The following is a 20994-nucleotide window of genomic DNA, read 5'->3' as shown; positions in this document are numbered from 1 at the left end:
ACCGAGAGGCCCTCAGCCTGGCCGGGGCGTGAATGTCCCAAACCCCGCGTGTCCCAGGCCCCATGGGCTTTTCCTGCATTGTCTCCTTAGTGTGTGTGTGGGGGGGGGGAGGGGGGTGCGGAGCTGGACGAGGAGACCCCTGAGGGACGGAGGCGGGATCCAGTGTGATGACCAGGGAGCCCCTTCTCCATCCTCCTACCGTGGGGGGCTTCCCTCCTTCCCTTCCTCCCTAAGTGGTGCTGACACACCCTTCACCTGTGCTCCAGCTGCGCTTCCCACCATCAGCTTGTTCCCAGCCCAGCCCCCACTGGCCAAACCACCTGCTCCTAAGCCTGTTACTGGGAGCAGCACCCTAATTCCTCTGGACTCTCAACCTTGAGACTCATTAGGAACATCAAGGCCCTCTCCTGTCCACCTCCCCTCTACCACTTCTTCAGGAGTGGTACAGCAAGGCATGGAACCTTCTGCAGCTTCCAACCCTGAAGCCCAGATCCCCAGCCACCCTACTGGCCCACCATGGACAGAGGGGCAGTGCTTCCTGCCTGGGATACTTTCTCTCCTACACACTCAGGTCACTTCACCTAGCCACCTGAGGGCTCAGCAGCAATTGCCCTGAGAGCCTCTCCTTCTGGAAGCATCAACTCCAAGATACTCCTGGTCCTCCTGGCCCCACTGGCCCAACTTCTCCTTGACCTCCTGGTATGAGAGCCTCTTCTCCCCTCACTTGACTCCCAGAGCAGCCCACCGGCTCCCATATGTTCAGTGTGCCCTCCACCTAGTACTGCATGGCTTCCTGAACTCCATTCGGTTGGATCTTAGCTCCTCAAGCTGAGCACCTCCAGATGCGTCAGGGTGGCAGCCACCCAGGTGCCCCAGTGCCTGCATTAGTGCCCTGCCCCCCCCGCCCCCACCCACTACAGGCCTATCCACTCTGCTCCAAAATCCCTCTCTTCTCCCTGTCTTTCTTGGGCCTCAGTACCCTGTCCTACACAGCAGGAATGCTCTCATAAAGTCTGACCAACTCTGGTTCAAAGCCCTCCTGGAGCTTCCTACAGCTCTTCAGACAGATCCCCAGGCTAACCAGGCCCTGCAGGGTCTGTCGTGCCTATCTTCACCTGCTCCCACCACCCTGATAGTCGGCTTCTCTATCCTCCAGCTGTTTGGGCTGGCCCTGCACTTCCTCCTGCTCAGATCACTTCCGTTTAGCCGCAGGACACTTGCACTGAGGTACAGATACCTCCTGCCCTACCTCAGGCCTTCACACCCTTGCTCTAGCAACTTCCTCACCCTCAGGCCTGGGTCTGAGCTCCAGGTTTTCCTGGACCTTCCCTGGAGCCTCAGGCTAGTCCTGCCCCTTGTAAGCATCTTCTCCTGTCTATCCTTCCTCAGCATCTTGGGGTTCAGAGCCACGCTCCTTCCCTTTCCCAGCACCTGACAACTGACTGGCATACACTAACACAGCATGCATTCCACACATGTCTCCTGAACAAACAAGTTAAGGAATAATGGATTAAAATGTGAATGTGCATGGGCTAACAGGTCACCTGGGTGCAGAGTGCATGTTTTTTTTTGTTGTTGTTGTTTCCTTATATTCATTTTCTACCTTTTTTCTATTAACAACAATAACAAAAAGAACATTTAGTTATCCTTTATAAAGGTCACGAGTTTCAGAGAGAAGGCCACTCAACTCTCCTTTTCCCCTGATCCTTGTTAGAGGTTCACAGACACTGTGGGGCTGGTCGGTCATAGCTCCACAGGACCAACCCATGTCAGGGACTCCTACTTAGGGTCTCCCAGTAGGGCCAATAGTCACCCTCCCAGCTAGGCCAATGAAAAGGGTGTGTGCCCTACCCACCCACCCACCCTGGCTGCACCTCCAGGCCCCCCACCCTCCTGTCCTTAGTACAACCAGACCACTCTCCTCACAGTTCCCCTTCCCATCCAGTGCTCACATACAGATGTAGAGGACATGTGTGCAGACACACACATGCACATGGGCACCACCCCCATCCAGAACAGTGTGCATTCTGCGAAAAGCAGCCCTACACCCCAGTGCAAGGCCCTTTGCTCCATCCAGAGCCTCCTAAGGAAGCTTGGAGCCTGTGCTGTATCACAAAGCTGAATAAAAAAAACAAAACAAAACAAAACAAAACACCAAAGCTGAATAAGAAGCCACAAGAGAGGAGGCAGCCAGGTCAGTGATCACTCGGCCAGGCAGGGCTCAGGGGTGGTGTTGGGTGTGGACAGATGCCAGCACCTCTTTTAAAGTGTTCAGACTTTATTTCACGGTGATTGACACAGACACAGACACAGACTGTAGTTAGTAACATGACATATGGGGGTCCCTCCAGCCTTTGGGCTCACTGGCCCATTCACCACTGTGGGAGGGTTAGGGCTGCCACCCCCACAGGACAGGGGGTGGGGGACAGGTGAGATGGGGTGTAACATTGCAGTTTTCTCTGCTGCCTCTACACTCACCCCTTGGCCTTGGTATTGGACAATGACACCCCTCACACCAGTGCTTGCTGTGGTGTGTGGACTCAGGAGACCTTGGGGCAGGACAGGAAGGATGATGGCCCTGTCATCGCAGGTGTCAAATGAAATCAATGCACAAAGGTTGGTGGTCAGACCTGGACATCCATCCTTGAGAGGGGGATGGCAGCTGGCCAAGCCAAGAGGCATGGTCGTCAACCACATCACATAGCAGCTCTGCTCCCTCTCAGGGCTCCTACTGGGACCTGGGGTCTCAGGGAGAGGACACAGCTATGTCCAAGGTGGCTGAGTAGACAGGCAAGGCCAGCTAAGGGCCAAGGTGCCCTGACCAGGTCTGGGCCTGGCCTCTGTTCTCCAGCACTCAGGGACTGGTGGACATAGTTGAAGGAAGGGGAAGCACAGCCCCAACAGTAACATTGCTTCTAAGTCACAGTATTGGCACAGGAGGCCTGGGAGGAGGCCGTGTGGGCTCGAGGCTAGCCCTGGCCTACAGCACACGCAGTGGGCAAGAGCAGCTCAAGTGGGAACCTGGAGAGACCCCTTAGGATTTGTGTGGAAGAAGGGCCCCCTCAAGCCCCAGCAGCACCTCCCTGCTCTGGGGACACAGTGGACACACAGGGAGGCCCAGCAGAAGGGGCTGAGACAGTGGGCCAAGGTGGAGGCGCACATCCTGAGGCTGCTGCTGGTCAAGCCCTTCAAGCTGCCTGCGCCAACTCCCCTGCAAGTCCCGAGACAGAGTTTATCTCTGTAGCTTGTCTGCTTGGACGGTAGGGAGGCTGGTCCAGCAGTCCCTCTGGCCAACACATAGGCAAGAAAACCATATCAAAAAAGCAATGAATTTACAAAAATAGAAAATAATGACAACGGGGTAGGTAGTGGACTGTGTTGTATGTCATGGGGCGGCACAGGGTCGGAGCTCTGGCTTGGTGACAGCATCCTCCAGCAGGTGCAGTGGGCGCTGCCCCACCACCACATCCCGCAGGCAGCCCACAAAGCCCGTGCCATAGGCCTTGGGCAGGGCCTGGCCTATGGGCAGCTTCTCCAGGCCACCTGCAGGAAGACAGGAGGAAGACCGCCCGGTGTGACAAAGGGATGGGCAGCCTGGAGCACCAGCCAGCAGAGAGACCCGCCCATACTAGAAAGACCAAGTGAATTACCTGGGGCCTGTTGGTGCCCTGGGGGTGAGGGAACCATGTGACCAGGAGACATGCTCCAGCCTCCTCGCCCCACAGTCACAATCGCCCAGGGAACTGCAGTGCCTAAGATGGAAGTGGACAGAGCCCTACCCTGACTCATTGGTCTGCCCTCCTGGATGGGGTGACTCAGGTGGCACTCTTAGTTGCTAACCCCAGGGGATGAGGTCTGTCTTTCAGAGATTCTGAGACCCTGGGGGGGCTCCCCCCACTCTGGCTGACCCGAAAACACTCACCCAGCCATAGAGTTCCGTCTGTGTCTAGCTGTGTGGCACCCAGCGGGGAAGAGCCAGTCACGGGAGCCTCATTGCCCACCTGAAGGGAACCTTCCCTCTGTTCCCTGGGGGTGGGTGAGGCCATCAGACAGTTCCAGAGGTCACATCTGCCCCCAACCCCCATCTGAGCCCCATATCCCTCTCACCCAGAAGCCCTGCCCTGGGGCTCACCATCATCACCCCCAGGTCTAGAATGAGATGGCCATGGTCCCTAGCAGAACACGTGGTGGCTAGGGCGGTGGGGGGGGCCTCATATGGGTTAGACTTTGCTGTAGGGGATGGCCAGGCTCAGACTATACAGACAGGTCTCCACACATAAATGGGGCAGAGCAAGTACCCCCCTTTTGGATCAGGGATTCCTCGGCCGTAACTGCTTCTCTTTTGTCCTCCTGTCCCTCCCCCATCACTGGCAGTGGTCATGAGTGACTGGGCACACCCCGGCTGGGCAAGTCCAGGCACCACCCGCCGCTATTCTGGGTGTACCAGGCTTCCCACTGACCTATGTGCCCTGACTCGTAGCCAGCGGTTGGTGTTGACCGGCACGGTGGAGCGCAGCACGACGGGCTGGGAGCCCAGGTCATAGGTCAGCTGCAGGCGCCCATCCACGATGGCCAGTGCGACATAGTCGGCCCGCTCCGTGGCCTTGCCGCTCCACAGCACCAGCCCCTGAGTGGCTTCCGTGCGCAGGCTCAGCTCAAAGTGGTTGCTCTGCAGGGCCTTCTCACTGCGGAGCAGAGAGTGGGTCAGGGCCTCCAGGAGGGCAGCCAGAGATGGGGGGCGGGAGGAGGGAGGGCCAGGGCCATGACCGCAGCTGTGAGGAGACCCGGGGAGACTGGATGGGCGGGTGGGTGGACTCCCGCATGGCACAGACAGGCCGAGAGATGGACGCTAGGACACAGGGCCAGATGGCAGATACATAAGCAGAGGAATGAGGTGCAGACAGCAGGGGTTGGGGTGCCACTGCTCACCTGGGAAGGGCCCCGGAATCCGGAGCATCAGGACTTAGAAGCCGGAAAAGAGGGGAAGCAGGTGAGCAGGGGACAGACAGGCTGTACTGTAGGGTCTGTGGGGGGACCTGGCAGCCCCTCCCCAAGTCCCCTTTCCAGCAATGGAGAGTGAGAGAGCAAGCACCCATGGGGGACACACAGGACCCCGGGACCTGGCTCTACCCGCCACAGAGCCGGGGCAAGGTCACGTGCTTACACATACAGTTGGTGGGCATGACCCAGGCCAAGGGCAGAGATGGAGAGGGGAGGCTGAGTGCTCGGATGCCTGGGAAGGCCCCTGGATGTCTGAGCGCATGTGTGCGTCTGTATACACATAGGCACATGAGGTACACGTGCAGGGACGCATGTGCACGCATACACACGTGCCCTCTAATGCATGCATACATATACATGCCCTCTAAGGCACACACACACACGTGCACACTATGCTGGTGCCTTGTGTCAGGGCAGTGGCTACAGGGGGTGGATGGAGTGACTGGCCCTCAGCATGAACAACCCCTCACCCCATTCTCCTACACAGAATGGAAAGTCTCGCCCCTGCCCTCTGCAGGGTAGGGGTGAGGCTTGGGATGTGCTGCCGTGGATGAGGAGCTGAGATGGGTGAGAGTGAAGGTGGGAGAGGGGGCCAAGGTGCTACTTACGCTGGGATCTCATTGGTCAGTTCGCTTGGAAACAAAGAGACAGGTGGTGAGAAGGAAGGAGAGTGGAGGAGGGGGTGAACACTGGGCCTTGCCCTCCTGGCCATAGGAGGAGGGTGGGTGTGGAGGGTCCAGCGTCTTACCGTGCATGGCATGCACGGACAGGACCAGACAGACCGCAGAGGGCAGAGGGGTGCCCGGCTCCCAGGTGGCGTGTTACCTCTCAGTCACGGCATTGAGGTACTCGACGTAGGTCTGTCCGTCAAAGGCCAGGGCGTCCACATCCCCTGCTGACTTCTCAATCAGCCCTGAGAGATAGTCGGGGTGAGGGCCGCCTCGGACAGGGCTCCCCCCATCCAGTCTCAGCCAGGGGCTGGGCAGCGCTCATCCTTACCCTTCTCACAGTGAAGCCCTGAGAAGCCCCCGGGGCACAGGCACTCATAGGAGGCCTCTCGAGGGAGGCAGGAGGCCCCATTGAGGCATGGGTGGCCCGAGGCCTGAGTACAAGGGTGGTGGGCAAAAGATGAGACATCCACTGACCGCACCACGTGCTCCTGGGACAGCAGCTGGTGGCCTTTCAAGGAGACCTGGAGGGATAAAAGATGGAGAACCTCTGTCTGGACTGCTGGCCTCTCTACCACAGCAGCCACCACCTCTGGGCCACCTCTGGGAGGGGCCCCACCCCTGCCCCATGTACCAGTTGGATGGCGCCATCGAAGCCAGAGAATACCGCAGCTGCCCGGGCCAGTTTGCTGAAGTCAGGGGCCCCTCCAACATAGAGTGGCTCCTTCAGGTTGAGGACAGTGTGTGGCACCTGGGGTGGGGGGAGATGGTGGGTGAGGGGCTGCGGGGCCTGTGCACTGGGCAGAGACCCAGACACAGGGCCCCAGACCAGCAGCCCCACCAGCCTGCAGGGACCGCCCCCTCGCCCATCAGCCTAGCTAGGAGGCAGAGTTAATCACGAACATGGCCAATGCGGACTTAGTGGGGGCAGGAGCTACTCTAGAAGGTAAATGAGTAGGGTGAGAGCAAGAGACCAGTACCTTGCGGGATTTCTGTCGTCCGAAGAGCAGGGTGGGGGTTGCAGAGCAAGGGCCAGAGAGCAGTGAGGGCAGAGAGAGACAGTCAGAGCACAGGGCGGATGGGGGAGAAAACAGTTCAGTGAGAGCCAGCTGTGGGGTGGGGGCGGCCAGGCCTCCCAGGAGAACAGGGAGGAGCAAGGAGGCAGGCAAGTTGGTGATGGGAGGCCCAGGGCGGCAGGGATACTCACCGGGGACTCTCCCAGCACGCGAGGCCCATCACTGACACGCATGGCACCCTTGCGGCCATTGCGCTCTAGTGAGACCCTGGTCCAGGTGTCCAGGGCCACCGGCTCCTTGCTCCTGGTGAGGAGGGGTTACAGTGAGCAGGCTCTGGGCCCTGCCAGCCGGCCACCCCAGAGTGTCCCCAGCCTCACCCCCATGCCCAGCCACGAGGGCGCACCTGATGACCGCTGCTCCCTTGCCCAGGTCATAGCGGAATTCCAAGAAGCGGTCATGCAACGCCAGTGACACAAAGTCCCCCTTGCCGTCTGTTTTCTGCCCATTGTAGAGGAGCAAACCACTGGGCCCACGGGCCAGGAACACCACCTCCAGTGCCAGCTTCTCCCTGGGGTCAGTTAGACTCAAGTGGGCAGGCATCTCAATGGCCCTTCAGCCTGCAGGCTGGACGGGGGTTAGGGGGAGGTTTCCCCTCATCCCCCACTTCTGTCTACTGACCCCAGGTCCCGCTCAAAGGTATGCAACCCTTTCAGCTCCAGGTAGGAGAAGCCATGGAAGTCAGCCAGGAAGGGCTGGGAAGAATCCCGCTCCGAGACTGTGGAGGAGAGGACAGTGGTCACATGGGGGGCCGGCCCTGACCCCTGGGGCTTCCTGTAACTCCACTGATCTGCAAGCTCCAGGACTAACTCAAGCCCTAACACCGACCTGAACCGTGACCCTAACATCAACCAGAACCCACACCCAAATGCTTAACCCTCAACTCCTCATCCCCACCCTCCTCCCTGCACTGACGGCCCAGGGCCCCCACCTGTCTGGCAGATGGCACCCCCTCGTCCTCGGGGGCATTCACACTTGGCCTCCCCATCAGGCAGCACACGGCAGGGGGCTGCCCCATGGCAGGGGTTCGGCTCACAGGGGTTCTTGTCACCACTACAGGTTGGACCTAGGAGACAAGATGGGGTCCCAGGAGGTTCGGGCCCCTGCCCACAGACACACGGGCATGCCCTCACCCCCACCCCGGCTCCCGGCCTGGGCCCCACCCTCACCAAAGCGGCCAGGTGGGCACTGACAGTGGAACATGCCAGCCTCCAGGGCCTGACACGGAGCCCCGTCGAGGCAGGGGTTGGGCAGGCAGGGGTGGTCTCCACACTCGCCCACCCCGGAGCTTCGGGCTGCAGCCCCTGGCCAGCTGCTGAGCTCTAAACGCTGATTATTGACATCCAGCAGGCGGATGCAGCCCTTGAGGCCAACGCTGATGGACGTCCTTTCGAGTACCCTGCCGCCAGGAGGAGGGTCGGGCATCAGAGGCCAGAGACCAAGGCAACTGTAACACTGGCACCTCCAGCCAGCCAGGATCGAGGTGGTCCCCAGCCTATCCCTCCTCTAGGGGCTCCCGGAATGGCCAGTCCCACAAACAGGACAGAACCCAGAAGTGCACTGAGGGTCAAGGGGGCTGGCCCAGCCCCTTCTCAGTGGTAACACGGCAGCCACCCAGGGCACAGGGTGAGGACCAGGATCAGGATCCGATCAGGGTCACTGCCATCATCACACTTGTCCTTCCACCCATTTTGCTATCCACAGCTTGGGCCTCCTGGGTGCCACCCACAGGTCAGGGGTCCAGGGTCAGGGCTACCCCACCCTCCTTGATGCTCACACAGAAGCCTGATCCTCAGGGATGCCGCCCACAAAAAGGTCTGTGTCCAGGTTGAGACCATCTGTACCGCTGGGGCTGTGGCCCAGCACCAGGGGCTCACCATCCACTGAAAGTGTTCCCCGGCGCCAGTGCCGAGACAGCTCCAAGCGATGCCAGCGGCCAGGCTCTATAGGCACTGAGCTGGTCAGTACTGCAGGCCCGGAACCTGTGTCAAACCTGATGGATGGGAGTAGACCCTCAGGTCAGCCAAAGGGAGCCAGGGCCATGCCAAACCTCAGCCTCTCGCCCTCACTCCTCACCCGCCTTGGCTCCACCCCTGGCCACCCTCACCCCAGCATGTCCCCCCACCCCCTCTGGGCTGCCCTATCCACTGACCTGAGCTGCACACGGCCCCCCAGCAGCGTCAATGCCAGGAAGTCCTTGCCCTGGGCATTGCCATTATAGAGCAGCAGGCCCTGTGGCTCTAGTGCCCGGAACTCAAGTGCTAGGCGCAGCGTGTGGTAGGCACGGAGGGTGGGGAAGGCCAGGAAGGAGCGGCCATTGAAAGCTGGCACCGAGAGGTACAGGGCTGCAGGGAGATGGGGGAGACCAGCTGGAAGGGTGCACAGGATGCTGGCCCCCCTTGCTGTGCTCCTCCAAACTGAAAGCCCCAGCCTTGGCTCCCCACCCTGACCCTGGCCCTGGCCCAGCTACAACCTGCTCCCCTCTGCCTCCCTGCCTCTCTGCCTCTCTCCATCATGGATGACCCTTACCCTTCTCACAGACGGCACCCCTCCTGCCCACTGGGCAGCTGCAGGTGAAGCCTCCACCCGAGTCCTGGTCCTGGCAGGTTCCCCCATGGAGGCAGGGCTGGGAGTCGCAGGGCTTCGGGGGCTGCTGGGTGCCTGGGGGCAAGGGCCGGCGTCCGGGCACGCGACGGGGAGCAGTGGTGGGAGGCTGGCGTGTGGTGGGTGGAGCTGTGGTCCTGCCCACAGGCCGGCTTGTGTGACTGGGGTAGAGGGCCCACTGGGTCCCAGCAGGTGGCAGGTGGGCCACCGTGGTGGCTCTGGCCTGTGGCTGCGGCTGGTGTTGCTCCTGTGGTGGCTCCCGTGAAGAACGCAGGAAACCAGTCTGGGGGGAGGAGGACTGTCAGGACCCACAGAAAGCAGAGCACAGGCAGGGCCAGCAGGGTCAAGGGTTCTGGGGGTAGCAGGGAAGGGGACAGGTGAGCTGCAGCACTTTGCCAGCCTGGCACTCACCAAAGTCCATAAAGCGCACGTGCTCCTGCAGTGGCCGCCGTACGCCCAGGGACCGGCGCCGGGATGCCTGTATCTGCCGGAGCAGGGCTTGGCCCACATCAGGCGCCCTAAAGGTTGTGGCTGAGAAGGAGGGGACATGGAGCATGGTAGAGCCCCACAGAGACACCTGCTGCCTCCAAGAGGGCCCAGGGTGGGGGACTCACCAGGGTCAAAGTGCACATCCACAATGGCTCGGACTGAGCTGCCAGGCCCCAAGTCCCTCAGCCGGACGCTTCGGAAGTCCTTCTTAACCTCTGAGTTCCGGAAGAGGTCATCCAGCTGCAGGTGGGGAGTGGGTGAGGGCTCTGGGGAGCTGCTGGGGCCGGGCTGTTAGGCCCTCCCACTCCAGCTCGTCTGGGTCTGTCCTAGGGAAAGCTGCACCCCTGCACGTACGGTGCTCTCGATGCTCCTAGCAGTCTCCCCAAAAAGCTCTGACTTGGGGTCAGCCATCTCCGGCGTGTAGAACAGCTCTTGCCCCTCCACGCCCTCAAGCTCCAACACACCCTGGAACGCCTTGGTGGCTGTGGGGGAGGAGGCAGTGAGGCCCTGCCTGGCACCTGCCTGGCCTCTGGGCAGGCCATGGGTACAGGCCCCAGCAGCAAACCACATGGGGTGCAGGGTGGGTTAGTCAGATGGGCATGAGGTTAGTGGGGTGTCGGGGCAGGGCTGGCAGCAGTTACCAGGCAGACTTCTTGGAGCAGTGCTCCAGGCGGGCTTGCAACAGGAGAGACAAGTTAGCCACAGGGTCCCAGGTACCCACACATTTGTGGGGGCTGAGACCACACATGTGCATGCCTATGCTGAATCCCCAAGGCCATGTACACATGTATGCTAAAATCAGAAGACCATAAACCCTGAGCGCCCACCTTCTGGGCAGGCCTCCTGCCTGGGAAGAGAGACTGCATTTCTGGCCGTGTCCAGGCCACTGTTCACGCTCCACCCCAGTCCCCGGCTACCCACTCACCAGGACAGTTGGAACCCTCTGCGTCCAGCGAGGGCGTCTTGCCATCCGAGCAGCAGCCCAAAGGCGAGTTGTAGCAAGAAGCCCTCTCCATGGGTGGCTCAGGGGTCACAGCACTGCCACCTTCAGGGGGCTCGAGTCCTGGGGAGGTATAGTCTAAGCCTGGCCAGAGGGAGAGCCCTCCCAGGCCCTGTCCCCCATGTCCCTGAGACCATGCTCACCCCCTGAGCCAGTCCCACTGGCCTCCAGGTCACCACTCAGCCCCTCATCGCCGCTCCCGTCAGCACTGCCAGACTCGCCAAAAGCAGATGTGGCGAGGTTGGCTGCCGTGGCGGGGGCTGTGGGGGGCATGGTCAGCACAGGCCTCGTGACAGTCCTGGGAATGCTGGCAGTGGTCCGAGATCCTGGTGAGGGTCGAGGCGTGGGCCGGCTATGAGGGGTGCTGCTGGGAGCCAGGGGGAGGGTGCTGGGGGCGGGTGGCAGCGCCTTGCTCGTGCTGAGCCCTGAGGTGGCCCTGGGTACAGATGTTGGGCGGGCCCCAGGAGCAACAGTCTCTGCAAGGAGAACAGAGTCTGAGTGGAGGGCCGGGTCAGGTAGTCAGCCCAGTCAGGCCTTCTTGGTCAGTTCTGAGGCAGTGGGTTAGGCCTCACCCTGGCACGGGCCAAGGCTCTGGATGGAGATGTCCAAGCCCTGGCGGCAGGCGATGGTCCTCAGCTGGCACTCATTGCCGTAGGTGACTCCATCTGACCCACAGACCTGGGGCACAGGGCAAGGATGCTGGGGAGAGGCCCTCTCCCCACACCCACAGCCCCCCACATGCCCCAGCCCTCACCTTGGTAGCACTGGCCCCTGGACAGGTAGATGTTGGGCACACACAGCGTGCAGAGCCAGCCTCCTCCACGCAGGACGCCCCAAACTCACAGTGCATCTCAGCACACGTCTCAGGCGCCAAGGAGTCTGAAGCAGACATGGGAGACCCTGCTGCCAGCTGAGGAGGCCTGACCCCTATGATGGCCCCACCTCGAGCATGGAGAGCCAAGGGCAGTGCCTGGCTTGGCTCTCACCTGTTTCACAGCCGCCAGGGCCCAGAGCGTGGCCATCTGGACACTGCCCGCACTTAGGTCCAGCCACCCCAGGCTTACATGAACACAGCCCGGTCATCTGCTCGCAGTCATCCCGCACAGCGCCCCGGGGGTCACAGCTGCAGGCTGGGAGGCAGGGGGAGGAACCTGAGGTCTGCGCCTCGTTTCCCCATTGGCTCCAGAGCCTGGCCCAGTTCCTGCCTGGTGTGGGTCAGGCTAGGGTCTGAGCAGGTGAGACAAGGAGCACAGGGACAAGATGGACAGGGGGGAATGTTCGGCGGGGGACTGACCATTGCCCCTGTCACTCACGGGTGCAGCCGCTCCGGCCATCAGTGACAATGCCACGGAAGTTCCAGAAGCCAGGCTCACAGCGGTCACACTTGAGGCCCCCGACGCCTGGGCGGCAAGAGCACTGACCCGTAGTTGGGTCACAGGTGCCACTGTAGGAGCCATGTGGGTTGCATTGGCAGGAGCCTGCAAGCCAGGGCAGGATAAGGTCACTGCAGCTACACACGTCCACTTGGCTGTGGGCTAGGGCTGGGCTTGAGTACTCACTGGGGCAGCCAGCCAGGCCCACACCCCTGGCAGCAGTGACGTTGTCCTGGCAGCAGCCATAGGGGGTCTGGGTGCAGTGCGGAGGAACTGCAGGTAGCAATGGGGCCAAGGTGGGGCCTGCAGGGAGTGGCAGAGAGTTCAGATGTCATGCATTGCCAGATGTCTACCTTGGGCCTGGCCACTCCACCTCAACCTCCCCTGGTTGTCACCACTCAGCCCTCCTGATGCCAAATCCCAGCAGGACCTGGGTACCTGGAGCTCAGGTCATAGGAGAGGACCCACACTAGTTATAAAAACACACCTGTACACACAGGACCGAGAACATGCACAGCGCCCCAAGATCATGGCCATACAGCCACATACACACACATACAACCAGAACCAAACATGCTTAGGTTACGGTGTTTTTACCAACTGGTACATACGTGTACAAAAACGTGTGTGTGCACATTTACCCATGTTCCTCCCAAACTCCATGCATCAAACACACCCACACAGACACACATGTGTGCACACATACATCTGCACACGCTCACAAGCACTTGTGCACACAGGTAAGGATGGTAAATGTAATATTTACTGGGTCACCATCAGCCTCCCCCCAGGAGACAGAAAGTGTCCCGAAGTGGGGGGCGTCACCAGTCCACCACCTCCCCACCCGGAGCCCAGTCTGGCCCACAGAACTCAGGTGCTTAGTGCACCCTGCTAACCACAAGGCACCCATGCCCAAATGCTGCAGTTGCACAAACATGAATACTCACCAGCATTGCACTCTTAGAACCGCCCCAGCACACACACAACACCCATGAAGATATGCACACGTGTGTGCCTCACTCCTACATGTACACACGGCTTTGAACACACAGGCGATTGCACAGGTGTGCATGGGCCCTCGTGCACACACCCACATGGGCCTCAAGGGCCCACTCACCACGGCAGGCTCCCTGTGCTGTGACGTACAGTTCTCGCCGCGATTCACACCTGGCCTTCTTCAGCTCACACTCGGTGCCATAGGTGAGCCCATCTGAGCCACAGACCTGGAGGGGTGGTGTCAGGGTGGGTGGCCACAGCCATTCCTCGCTGCCTGCCCAGGGCCAGGGGAGGTGGGGGCCTCACCGGGCTCCTCAGGACGCTATGGCAGCTGAAGTCACAGACGCAAGGCCCATCTTCCGAGTCCTCATCCCAGACACCGCCATGCTGCTGGCACAGCTCCTGCTCACACTCGCCATCCTCTCCGGAGCCAGAGCCTCCAGAGCCACACTCAGCTGTGGGGAGGGGGCTGGGTCACCCACAGGGTCGTGCTGGAGGCTGATACACAGCAGCCCCTGCCTGGCATCCCCAAACCTACCCTGCTCACAGGGCCCCGCCCGGGCCTCCTCAATCTGTGTCTGTTGCTGGCAGGCAGCTTCTCGGAGATGACAGGCACTGTCGTAGGTGACACCATCGCTGCCACACACGGGCCCGGGTGGGGGTCGCTCACATCGGGGACACACACATTGCCCAGCCAAGCACACTGCCCCGAAAGCACACACTGTGTCTCCGCAGGTCTCTGCAAAGGGCAGGGCCAGGTAGGGGTCAGTGGACCCCAGCTGAGGGAGACAGGACCACGGCCTGCCCACACCCATGACCCCACTTACGGCAGTGTCCAGCTGAGACCACATGCAGGCTGATCTGGTGTGTGCAGGCGTGGACGTGCAGCTCACACTCGCTGGCATACGTGTGCCCATCAGAACCGCACACAGGTTGAGCCGAGGCCACGCACTCGGAGGGGCACACACAGCGCCCAGTCTCAGCCTCACACAGAGCTCCAAAGCGGCACTGCCCACAGCGGTCTGAGGAAGAGGCTCTGTCACCATGACAACCAGGACTCACAACCCCCTAGCAAGACTCATTTGCCCACTACTGACCACAGGGTCCTCTGCGAGCCACCCGGATCTCCCGTCCAAGGGCGCAGGCCGTGGCTTCCAGTTCACATGTGCTGCCATATGTGACACCATCACTGCCACACACAGGATCATAGATGCCCGAACACACCTGCTGGCACACGCACTCAGCCTCCCCATTCTTCACGGCACATGTTGCCCCAAAAGGACACCGCACCCCAAGGCACGGGGACAGGGGCTGGTCTGGGGAGAATACAGGCCCTCAGTGAGCTCCTCCCATCCCCCCAGGCTCATGCACAAAGCCCCCAGCTCCACGCAGCAGACCCTCTCCCAGGGTGGGGACAGCGGACGGAAAGTGGACGGGGAGAGGAGCCGAATGCTCAGGACACAGCAGAGAAAGGGGCAGACACAGGACAGACGCAGACAGGGACACAGACCCAAACAGCCTCAGCCCCTGCCTGAGTGCGGGAGGGGCTGCCCCCAAGACATAGGACCTTCCTGACTGCCCAAAGCAGCTTGAGGAAGGGCCAGGCTGTGCAGCCACCCAGGCTGCTGACCGCTGACCACCAGCAGCCCTGGGACACCCTAGTGTGGGGGGGCGGGGCCTGTAGCCCACAGTCACCCCAGGGCCACAAGGAGGAGGAGGTGTCTGTCCACTTGCTCTGAGGACCACAAGGCCAGGCAGCAGCGAGCCACCCCCCCCCCCCAAATGAGCCGGGGCAGACCTCGGGCTGTGGGCTCCTGGCGGCAGGCGCGGTACCTCATCCTGCCAGCAGGTCAGGCTGGAAGACACAAGAGGCGGAGCAGAGAGGGAAGGAAGGACAGACGCAGAGAGCGCGGAGAGATGGAAGAGAGACGGACAGACCAACGGACGGACACAGAGTGGGGTGTTGGCAGAGCCGCGGCAGCCCAGCCCACACATTAGACGCCGGCTCCGCTCTCTGCCCCCCACCCCCCCACCCCTCCACTCCCTGTGCTAAGGGCTGACTGACACTTGGCCTTTGGGGGGACAGTGGTGCCCCCAGTGTGGGGCCCCGGGACTGGAGGCTTCTGGGGCAAGACAGCCTTACACGGGTACGAGGGAGCCTGCACAGTGACCCCTGCCTCTGCCCACTGCCCCTGGGGGCTCCAGACACCCTCCACACAGAATCCACTTCCCTAGAGCCTACTGATGTACGACAGCCCTGCCAGGCCTCCCCCACAACTGGCCCTCACCCAGGACCCCAGGAGGAGCATGACTCAGGATGGAGATGGTGTGTGATGACAGGCAGCAGGACTGACTCAGGACCGACTCAGGACCAGCCCGTTCTCAGCACGGGCCCCACCCGCCGGTGCTCACCACACGGGCCCTGGTGCTTGGCGGGAATGGTGCGCTGCTGCCGACACTCAGCTTGCTGACGCCAGCAGTCATTATCATACGTGTGCCCGTCGTGAGCACACACGGGTCTATAAGCCCCATCACAGATGACACGGTCACAGGAGCAGCGGGGGCGGCCTCGGCGGGACAGACACACAGCATTGAACCTGCACACATCTGGACACTGGTCTGGGAGGGTGAAGCAAGGAGATCACTCAGCTCAGAGCACCCTGTCAGCCCCCATGAGGCACATAGAGGGGACCCATGGGCAAAGAGGGGAGGATGAGTGGGTACCAGTGAGGACTGCCAGTGACTGTGGGACAGGCAGGGCCCTAGGTCACACCACCAGGAACCACCCACCTTGAGGCTGGCACTGGCCAGAGCGCACTTTCTGGAGGACAAGGCCACGGGTGGCTCCCGTGCGGCCCATTATGCAGTCGTTGTCATAGGTGACTCCATCATCCCCGCACACAGGTGCTGGCTGAGAAGGGCAACTCTCTGGCCGGAGGAGCATCTCAGGATGCCGCGTGCGTGGGTGAACGCGGCAGACACGGCTCAGGTCATGGTGGGTGCCCTGGCAGGGGTCTAGGATGTGGGAGGGCAGAAGTCAGGGTGCTGTGCCACGCAGACATGCACATGTAGAAGAAACATGGCAGGGCACGGGGCAGGGCTCACCACAAGGGCCGTCAAACTTCTTGACGATGTTCTCCTGGCGAGTGCACGCGAGGCGCAGGAGCTGGCACTCACTGGGGTAGTCAGCACCGTCGCTCCCACACACGGGGCCCTCCGGGGGCCCCCGGCAGGTGGCAGGGCACAGGCATGTGGCTGTCTGCCCATCTGCTGAGCGCACACAGGTGCTGCCGAAGCTGCATGTCACATTGGAGCAGGGGTCCCGGGAACCTGTGGGTGGGGCGGGACAGGGTCACGGAGCCATCCACTGCACGCTCTGGAATGCCCCCCCTCATACCTGCACTCACCACAGGGTCCGCGACTGAGTAGGCGGATGCGGCGCTGCTGGCTGCACTGCGCCCGCTGCAGCTCACACTCATTGCTGTAGGTGGAGGCGTCAGAGCCACACACGGGCGCCACCACGGCGGGACAGGCACTCTTCTTGCACACGCAGGAGGCTCGGCCTGAACCCCCTGCACTGGGCTCACACACAGCACCGAAGCCACACAGCATTCCTCGGCATGCTGGGGAGTGGCACAGGGGAAGGAAGGGAAGGTCAGGGCCCAGCACCTGCTGCCACCCAGGCCCCAAGGTCCGTGCACATTTCCTGCATCCACACACCTGCACAGACCAACATGCATTCAATATGTTCAACCCCCTGGGGACACAGCCACCCATCCACACGTTTGTGCTGGCACTCATGGGAACACGTGTGCCCATTGAGGCCACGTATACATACCCTTGCACATGTGATGGGGCCTGGCCCCTCCCCCCCTCAAGCCCACCAGCCCCAGGGCATTTCCTCATGGTAGCAATTCTCAGCCCTCTTCCCCTCCACAGCTGTGGAGGGGGCATCTCCCTGATCTCGCACCAGCACCTCAGTGGGAGCCCCACACAAAGCAAGAAACAAATCCTCAGGCCAACTCTACCACGGGGAACCTGTCCCAGTTTTGCTTAGACCCCTCCTCACATCAGAACCAGAGCCCCTCACCTGACCCCTGACCCTCAGAGGCCTGGTCCCTCCTGGGAGCTGCTCCAGGGCCCAACACCAGCTCAGCACCCAATACCTCTGGCCTGAGCTCACACACTTGTAGAGCAGATGGGTGGGAAGTCTCTGGGGTCAGCTCACCTGCTCCATCTCTGGCTCTGGTCGGGAACCTAGCACTCTGACCCCAGGCTTCCCCCTATGTTCTCCTTTTCTTCCCACATCTTTTCCCTGGGGGCCCTGCCTCGTGGGCTTTCCTTGGCCTCCCCTTCTCTACCCGACCTTCTGTGCCTCCCTCAGGTCTCTCAGCTGTGGTTTTCTTGAAGGTTCCTGGCTCTCCTGCCCTCCCAGGTCTCCCCGGGTGAGAGCTGATGGGGCATCTCTCCTGGAGCCCCCACCTCTGCACACCTCTTCCCCAGGCCTGCTGTCCCACCTCAAACGCAGCAGCCACCTCCTCTGGGAGGCTGAGCACTGGGTCTCTGCAGACCTGTAATCTTCCTCTTTAAACATTTAATTCCTATTTTTTTTTAAAGATTTTATTTATTCATAGAGACACAGAGAGAGAGAGAGAGAGAGGCAGAGGGAGAAGCAGGCTCCATGCAGGGAGCCCGACGTGGGACTCGATCCTGGGTCTCCAGGATCACACCCTGGGCTGAAAGCGGCGCTAAACCGCTGAGTCACCTGGGCTGCCCAAACATTTTAATTCCTAACTCTGTAGTTAAAAACTGCTATGCGCCCAGCACATCCCAACGAAGGGGCCGCTCCTGACACCCACCGATGAGAGACCACAGCTCCTCCAGTTGGAGGAATGCAGAAGGCTCTGGAACACTTTAACCCAGAGCTGTCAGGGAGAGCCCCTCCTGAATAAGGCCAACTGACTCCGTAGGACCTCCACTGGGACTTACACACACCCACAGGCACAGGTTTATAGGGTGCAGCTGTCTACTCTAATAAATGTTTAACTGGGTCTAATTATCATTAATAAGTTATGGTGGAGACAGCGGGTGGCTCCCTCCATCGTCTTCCAGCAGGCTCAGGAAGCAGGGCAGGAGAGAGAAAGCACCACCGTTCTGGGGAGGGCAGGGCCCCAAAGGGAGCTGGAGCTAGCTGTTGCCACAGCAACAGCCCCCATCAGGCTCCTTCACATCTGATTGGCAGCCCTACCCCTGCCCCCCCACAGGTTGAGTGAACAGGGGCCTGAGGCCAGGGTGGGGCCCATGTGCACACCCCAGCCTGAAGTCCCTGTGACCACCTGTGCTCCCCTCCCACCGATACTTCTGTCTTCCTCCTCCCACTTCACCTGGAGATCCAAGCCAGGCTACTGCCAACTCTGCATTCATCTGCCTGGTGACTGTGGGCAAGTTATCACCCTGCCATGCTTCAGGACCTCCTTATGTGAGTGGGCACAGTGGGGCCTACTTCCCAAGGTTACTGTGGGGCTAAAGGGGCTGACATCTGCAGAGGCTTGCAGGGTGCTCTGTATGCAGCTCTAGTGGAGGGTCAGCTGCCATAGTAATGACAATTGTTGTTACTGTCATTACATTGGCTTCCCCTCTGTCCTGACTCAAACCAAACTCAAAGCCTGTCCCCCCATGAGACCTCTTCACACCCTGTCTCCCTCTACTCTTCCCTTAGCACTTTTTTCTCACCTTTTTTGCTCAAGGCTCCTGGGACCCCCCAGACCAAATCCATAGGCACTTGCCGAAATCCATCTGACTACTGTTTGGCATCCACCAGACCTCCTAACCAAGGTCTCTCCCAGAGTCCTGACCCATGGCCAAAGACTTGGTCCTCCTGTCAGTACACTCCAGGCTCCCGGCCTGGCTGTGGAGTGTCTGTGCCCTGGAGTCAGGCCTTTCTCCCTCTGCTCACCTTGGTCCAGCCAGACCCTCCCAAAGCCCCAACCCCTCAGACAAAGACATCTACTCTTGGATGACTACCATGTTCCTTGCCCACCAAGACCTGCACCCTTCCTCCACAAGCCCAAGACAGTAACTAGGGGAGGATGGTGATGATGACAATGACAGCTAACCTGTGATAAGCAAGCCTGGAGCACTGGGTCAGGTATATAGAAGGTGGACTGGAAGGGGAGGGGCTAGGGGCAGGAGATCAGAGAGACATCTTGAGGACAGGTTCTTTGGGACTAGCTGTTGGCCTGAAGGTAGCTGAGGGCAGAAGAGAGGCCAGGGTGCCTCTGGGGCCATCAAGCTGAGGCCCTCACACTGACTCCCAAGTCAGACAGGTGGGTCTAGGTCCCAGCCCTTCCACCTCCCACCACTTTGTGGAGCCTGCAGCCCTCTCAGAGTGGCAGTTCCCAAGGAGCAGGGTCTGGGCTGTAGAGCAGGGGTAGGTCTCATGGCTCCCAGGGCAGCTGCAGCATTTGGTGATGTGATGTGGGCAAAGCAGAAGCTTGGAATTCATGGCACTCATTCCCTGTCCAGGGTGAAATGGGTTCCTTCCCCAGACCCACGCTCAGGCTGTTAGGTCTGGGGAGGGCTGCTCCCATGCATAGTTTTGATGCCCACTTCACAGCTGCCTGTCTACATGTCTGTTCTCCGCTCCCTCCGGAACTAGGGAGTCATAGAGGCTCAAGGTGAGTCTCTTGACTGGACATAAAACATGCACAAGTACACATACATGCACACACATGCAAGCAAGCACATAAGAGCCATGCCCTTCATGTGTGAGGCACCACTCATACCACACCTCTATTAGCCCTTAACCATTACGTAAGCTGCCCCTCGTAAATGTATGTAGAGCACCCCTATGGCCATGAGCCACACTTGCCCAGCAATGACTACTACAGGAGGCTTTCCCTGACCACTCAACTCCCCAGTGCAGGCTTGCTCTCTGCATGCCCAAGGGCCCCCTCACAGTGTGCCATGCCGGAGGCGGCAGTGGTTTTTTATAGCCACCGGTTGAAGTGGGTATATTTAAACTCCCCTCCTGCTCTCGGGTGAATTAGGGGATGGAATGGCCTGCCCATGGCCACAAATACACAGTGTGTATGCCTAAGAGGGATGACAATGGCCATGGCATGGAGCTGTCCCCAAGTGTGCAGTAGGGTCAGGATGTGGGTGCGAGGGCCCACATGGGCAGCAGCAGGGAAGGTCAAGACACACATAAAGCAAAGGAGATGCACCAGGCTTTTAGGGTTCAGGAGAGGAGGCTAAGTACACTGGGAAAGGGGAAGGTGCCTCCCACCCAAACCCAGTCTTTAAATCCAGACAGAGCCCCAGGCCTCTTGCCCACAGCCTGTGGGAAACTCAGTCGGGTCTCCAGCCCCCAGCCCACTACAACGGAGTATCCTTTTATCCCATATATGGATAGCTTTCTATGTGGGGTTCTGAACTCCGGCAGGTACCTGCCCAGCAGGGAGCTTAGGTGCTGAGCACAAACTTGGAAACTTTCAGTGTCCCCACCCAAGGACAGAGCCCCAAGCCACCTTTTCCTGTGACACTAACTGCTTCATCCCCTCCCCCTCTCACATTAGCTGAATTACAGCGGCTCACAGACCAGCAGGCGTCTCAGGGAGGCCACGTCCCAGCCCACAGAGCGGGTCAGAAGGCCAGCCCTAAGCTGTTCAGTACCAGGGACAGGCTCTGCAATCTGTCCCCAATCAATGGTCCTTCACGACTCCCCGCCCCCCACACATATTGTCTGACCCATCTTACAACTTGTAGGCCCCAGGACTTATTCCCAATTT

At 60.3% G+C, this 20994-nt stretch overlaps 1 protein-coding gene across 1 annotated transcript in view; it reads right to left on the bottom strand.

Moving 5' to 3' along the window:
- Positions 1–2221: 2221 nt before the first annotated feature.
- The window catches only part of AGRN (agrin), a 33844-nt gene continuing 15071 nt past the window's right edge, over positions 2222–20994 (bottom strand). Inside the window, 34 exon segments of the mRNA XM_038537548.1 lie at positions 2222–3543; positions 3923–4026; positions 4461–4685; positions 5827–5914; positions 6001–6193; positions 6304–6420; positions 6877–6988; positions 7089–7253; positions 7364–7460; positions 7674–7808; positions 7912–8141; positions 8520–8735; positions 8895–9087; positions 9272–9569; positions 9571–9629; positions 9758–9877; positions 9961–10075; positions 10190–10317; positions 10761–10898; positions 10979–11311; positions 11408–11513; positions 11590–11714; positions 11822–11965; positions 12149–12313; positions 12395–12511; positions 13326–13431; positions 13511–13659; positions 13743–13943; positions 14032–14226; positions 14302–14520; positions 15617–15823; positions 15995–16219; positions 16310–16534; positions 16612–16827. Coding sequence (XP_038393476.1) covers positions 3386–3543; positions 3923–4026; positions 4461–4685; positions 5827–5914; positions 6001–6193; positions 6304–6420; positions 6877–6988; positions 7089–7253; positions 7364–7460; positions 7674–7808; positions 7912–8141; positions 8520–8735; positions 8895–9087; positions 9272–9569; positions 9571–9629; positions 9758–9877; positions 9961–10075; positions 10190–10317; positions 10761–10898; positions 10979–11311; positions 11408–11513; positions 11590–11714; positions 11822–11965; positions 12149–12313; positions 12395–12511; positions 13326–13431; positions 13511–13659; positions 13743–13943; positions 14032–14226; positions 14302–14520; positions 15617–15823; positions 15995–16219; positions 16310–16534; positions 16612–16827 — 5624 coding nt within the window. The 3' untranslated portion in view covers positions 2222–3385.

This window comes from Canis lupus, chromosome 5, assembly GCF_011100685.1.
Source record: "Canis lupus familiaris isolate Mischka breed German Shepherd chromosome 5, alternate assembly UU_Cfam_GSD_1.0, whole genome shotgun sequence".
Taxonomy (NCBI): domain Eukaryota; kingdom Metazoa; phylum Chordata; class Mammalia; order Carnivora; family Canidae; genus Canis; species Canis lupus.
This window is presented reverse-complemented; position numbering and strand designations above follow the sequence as displayed.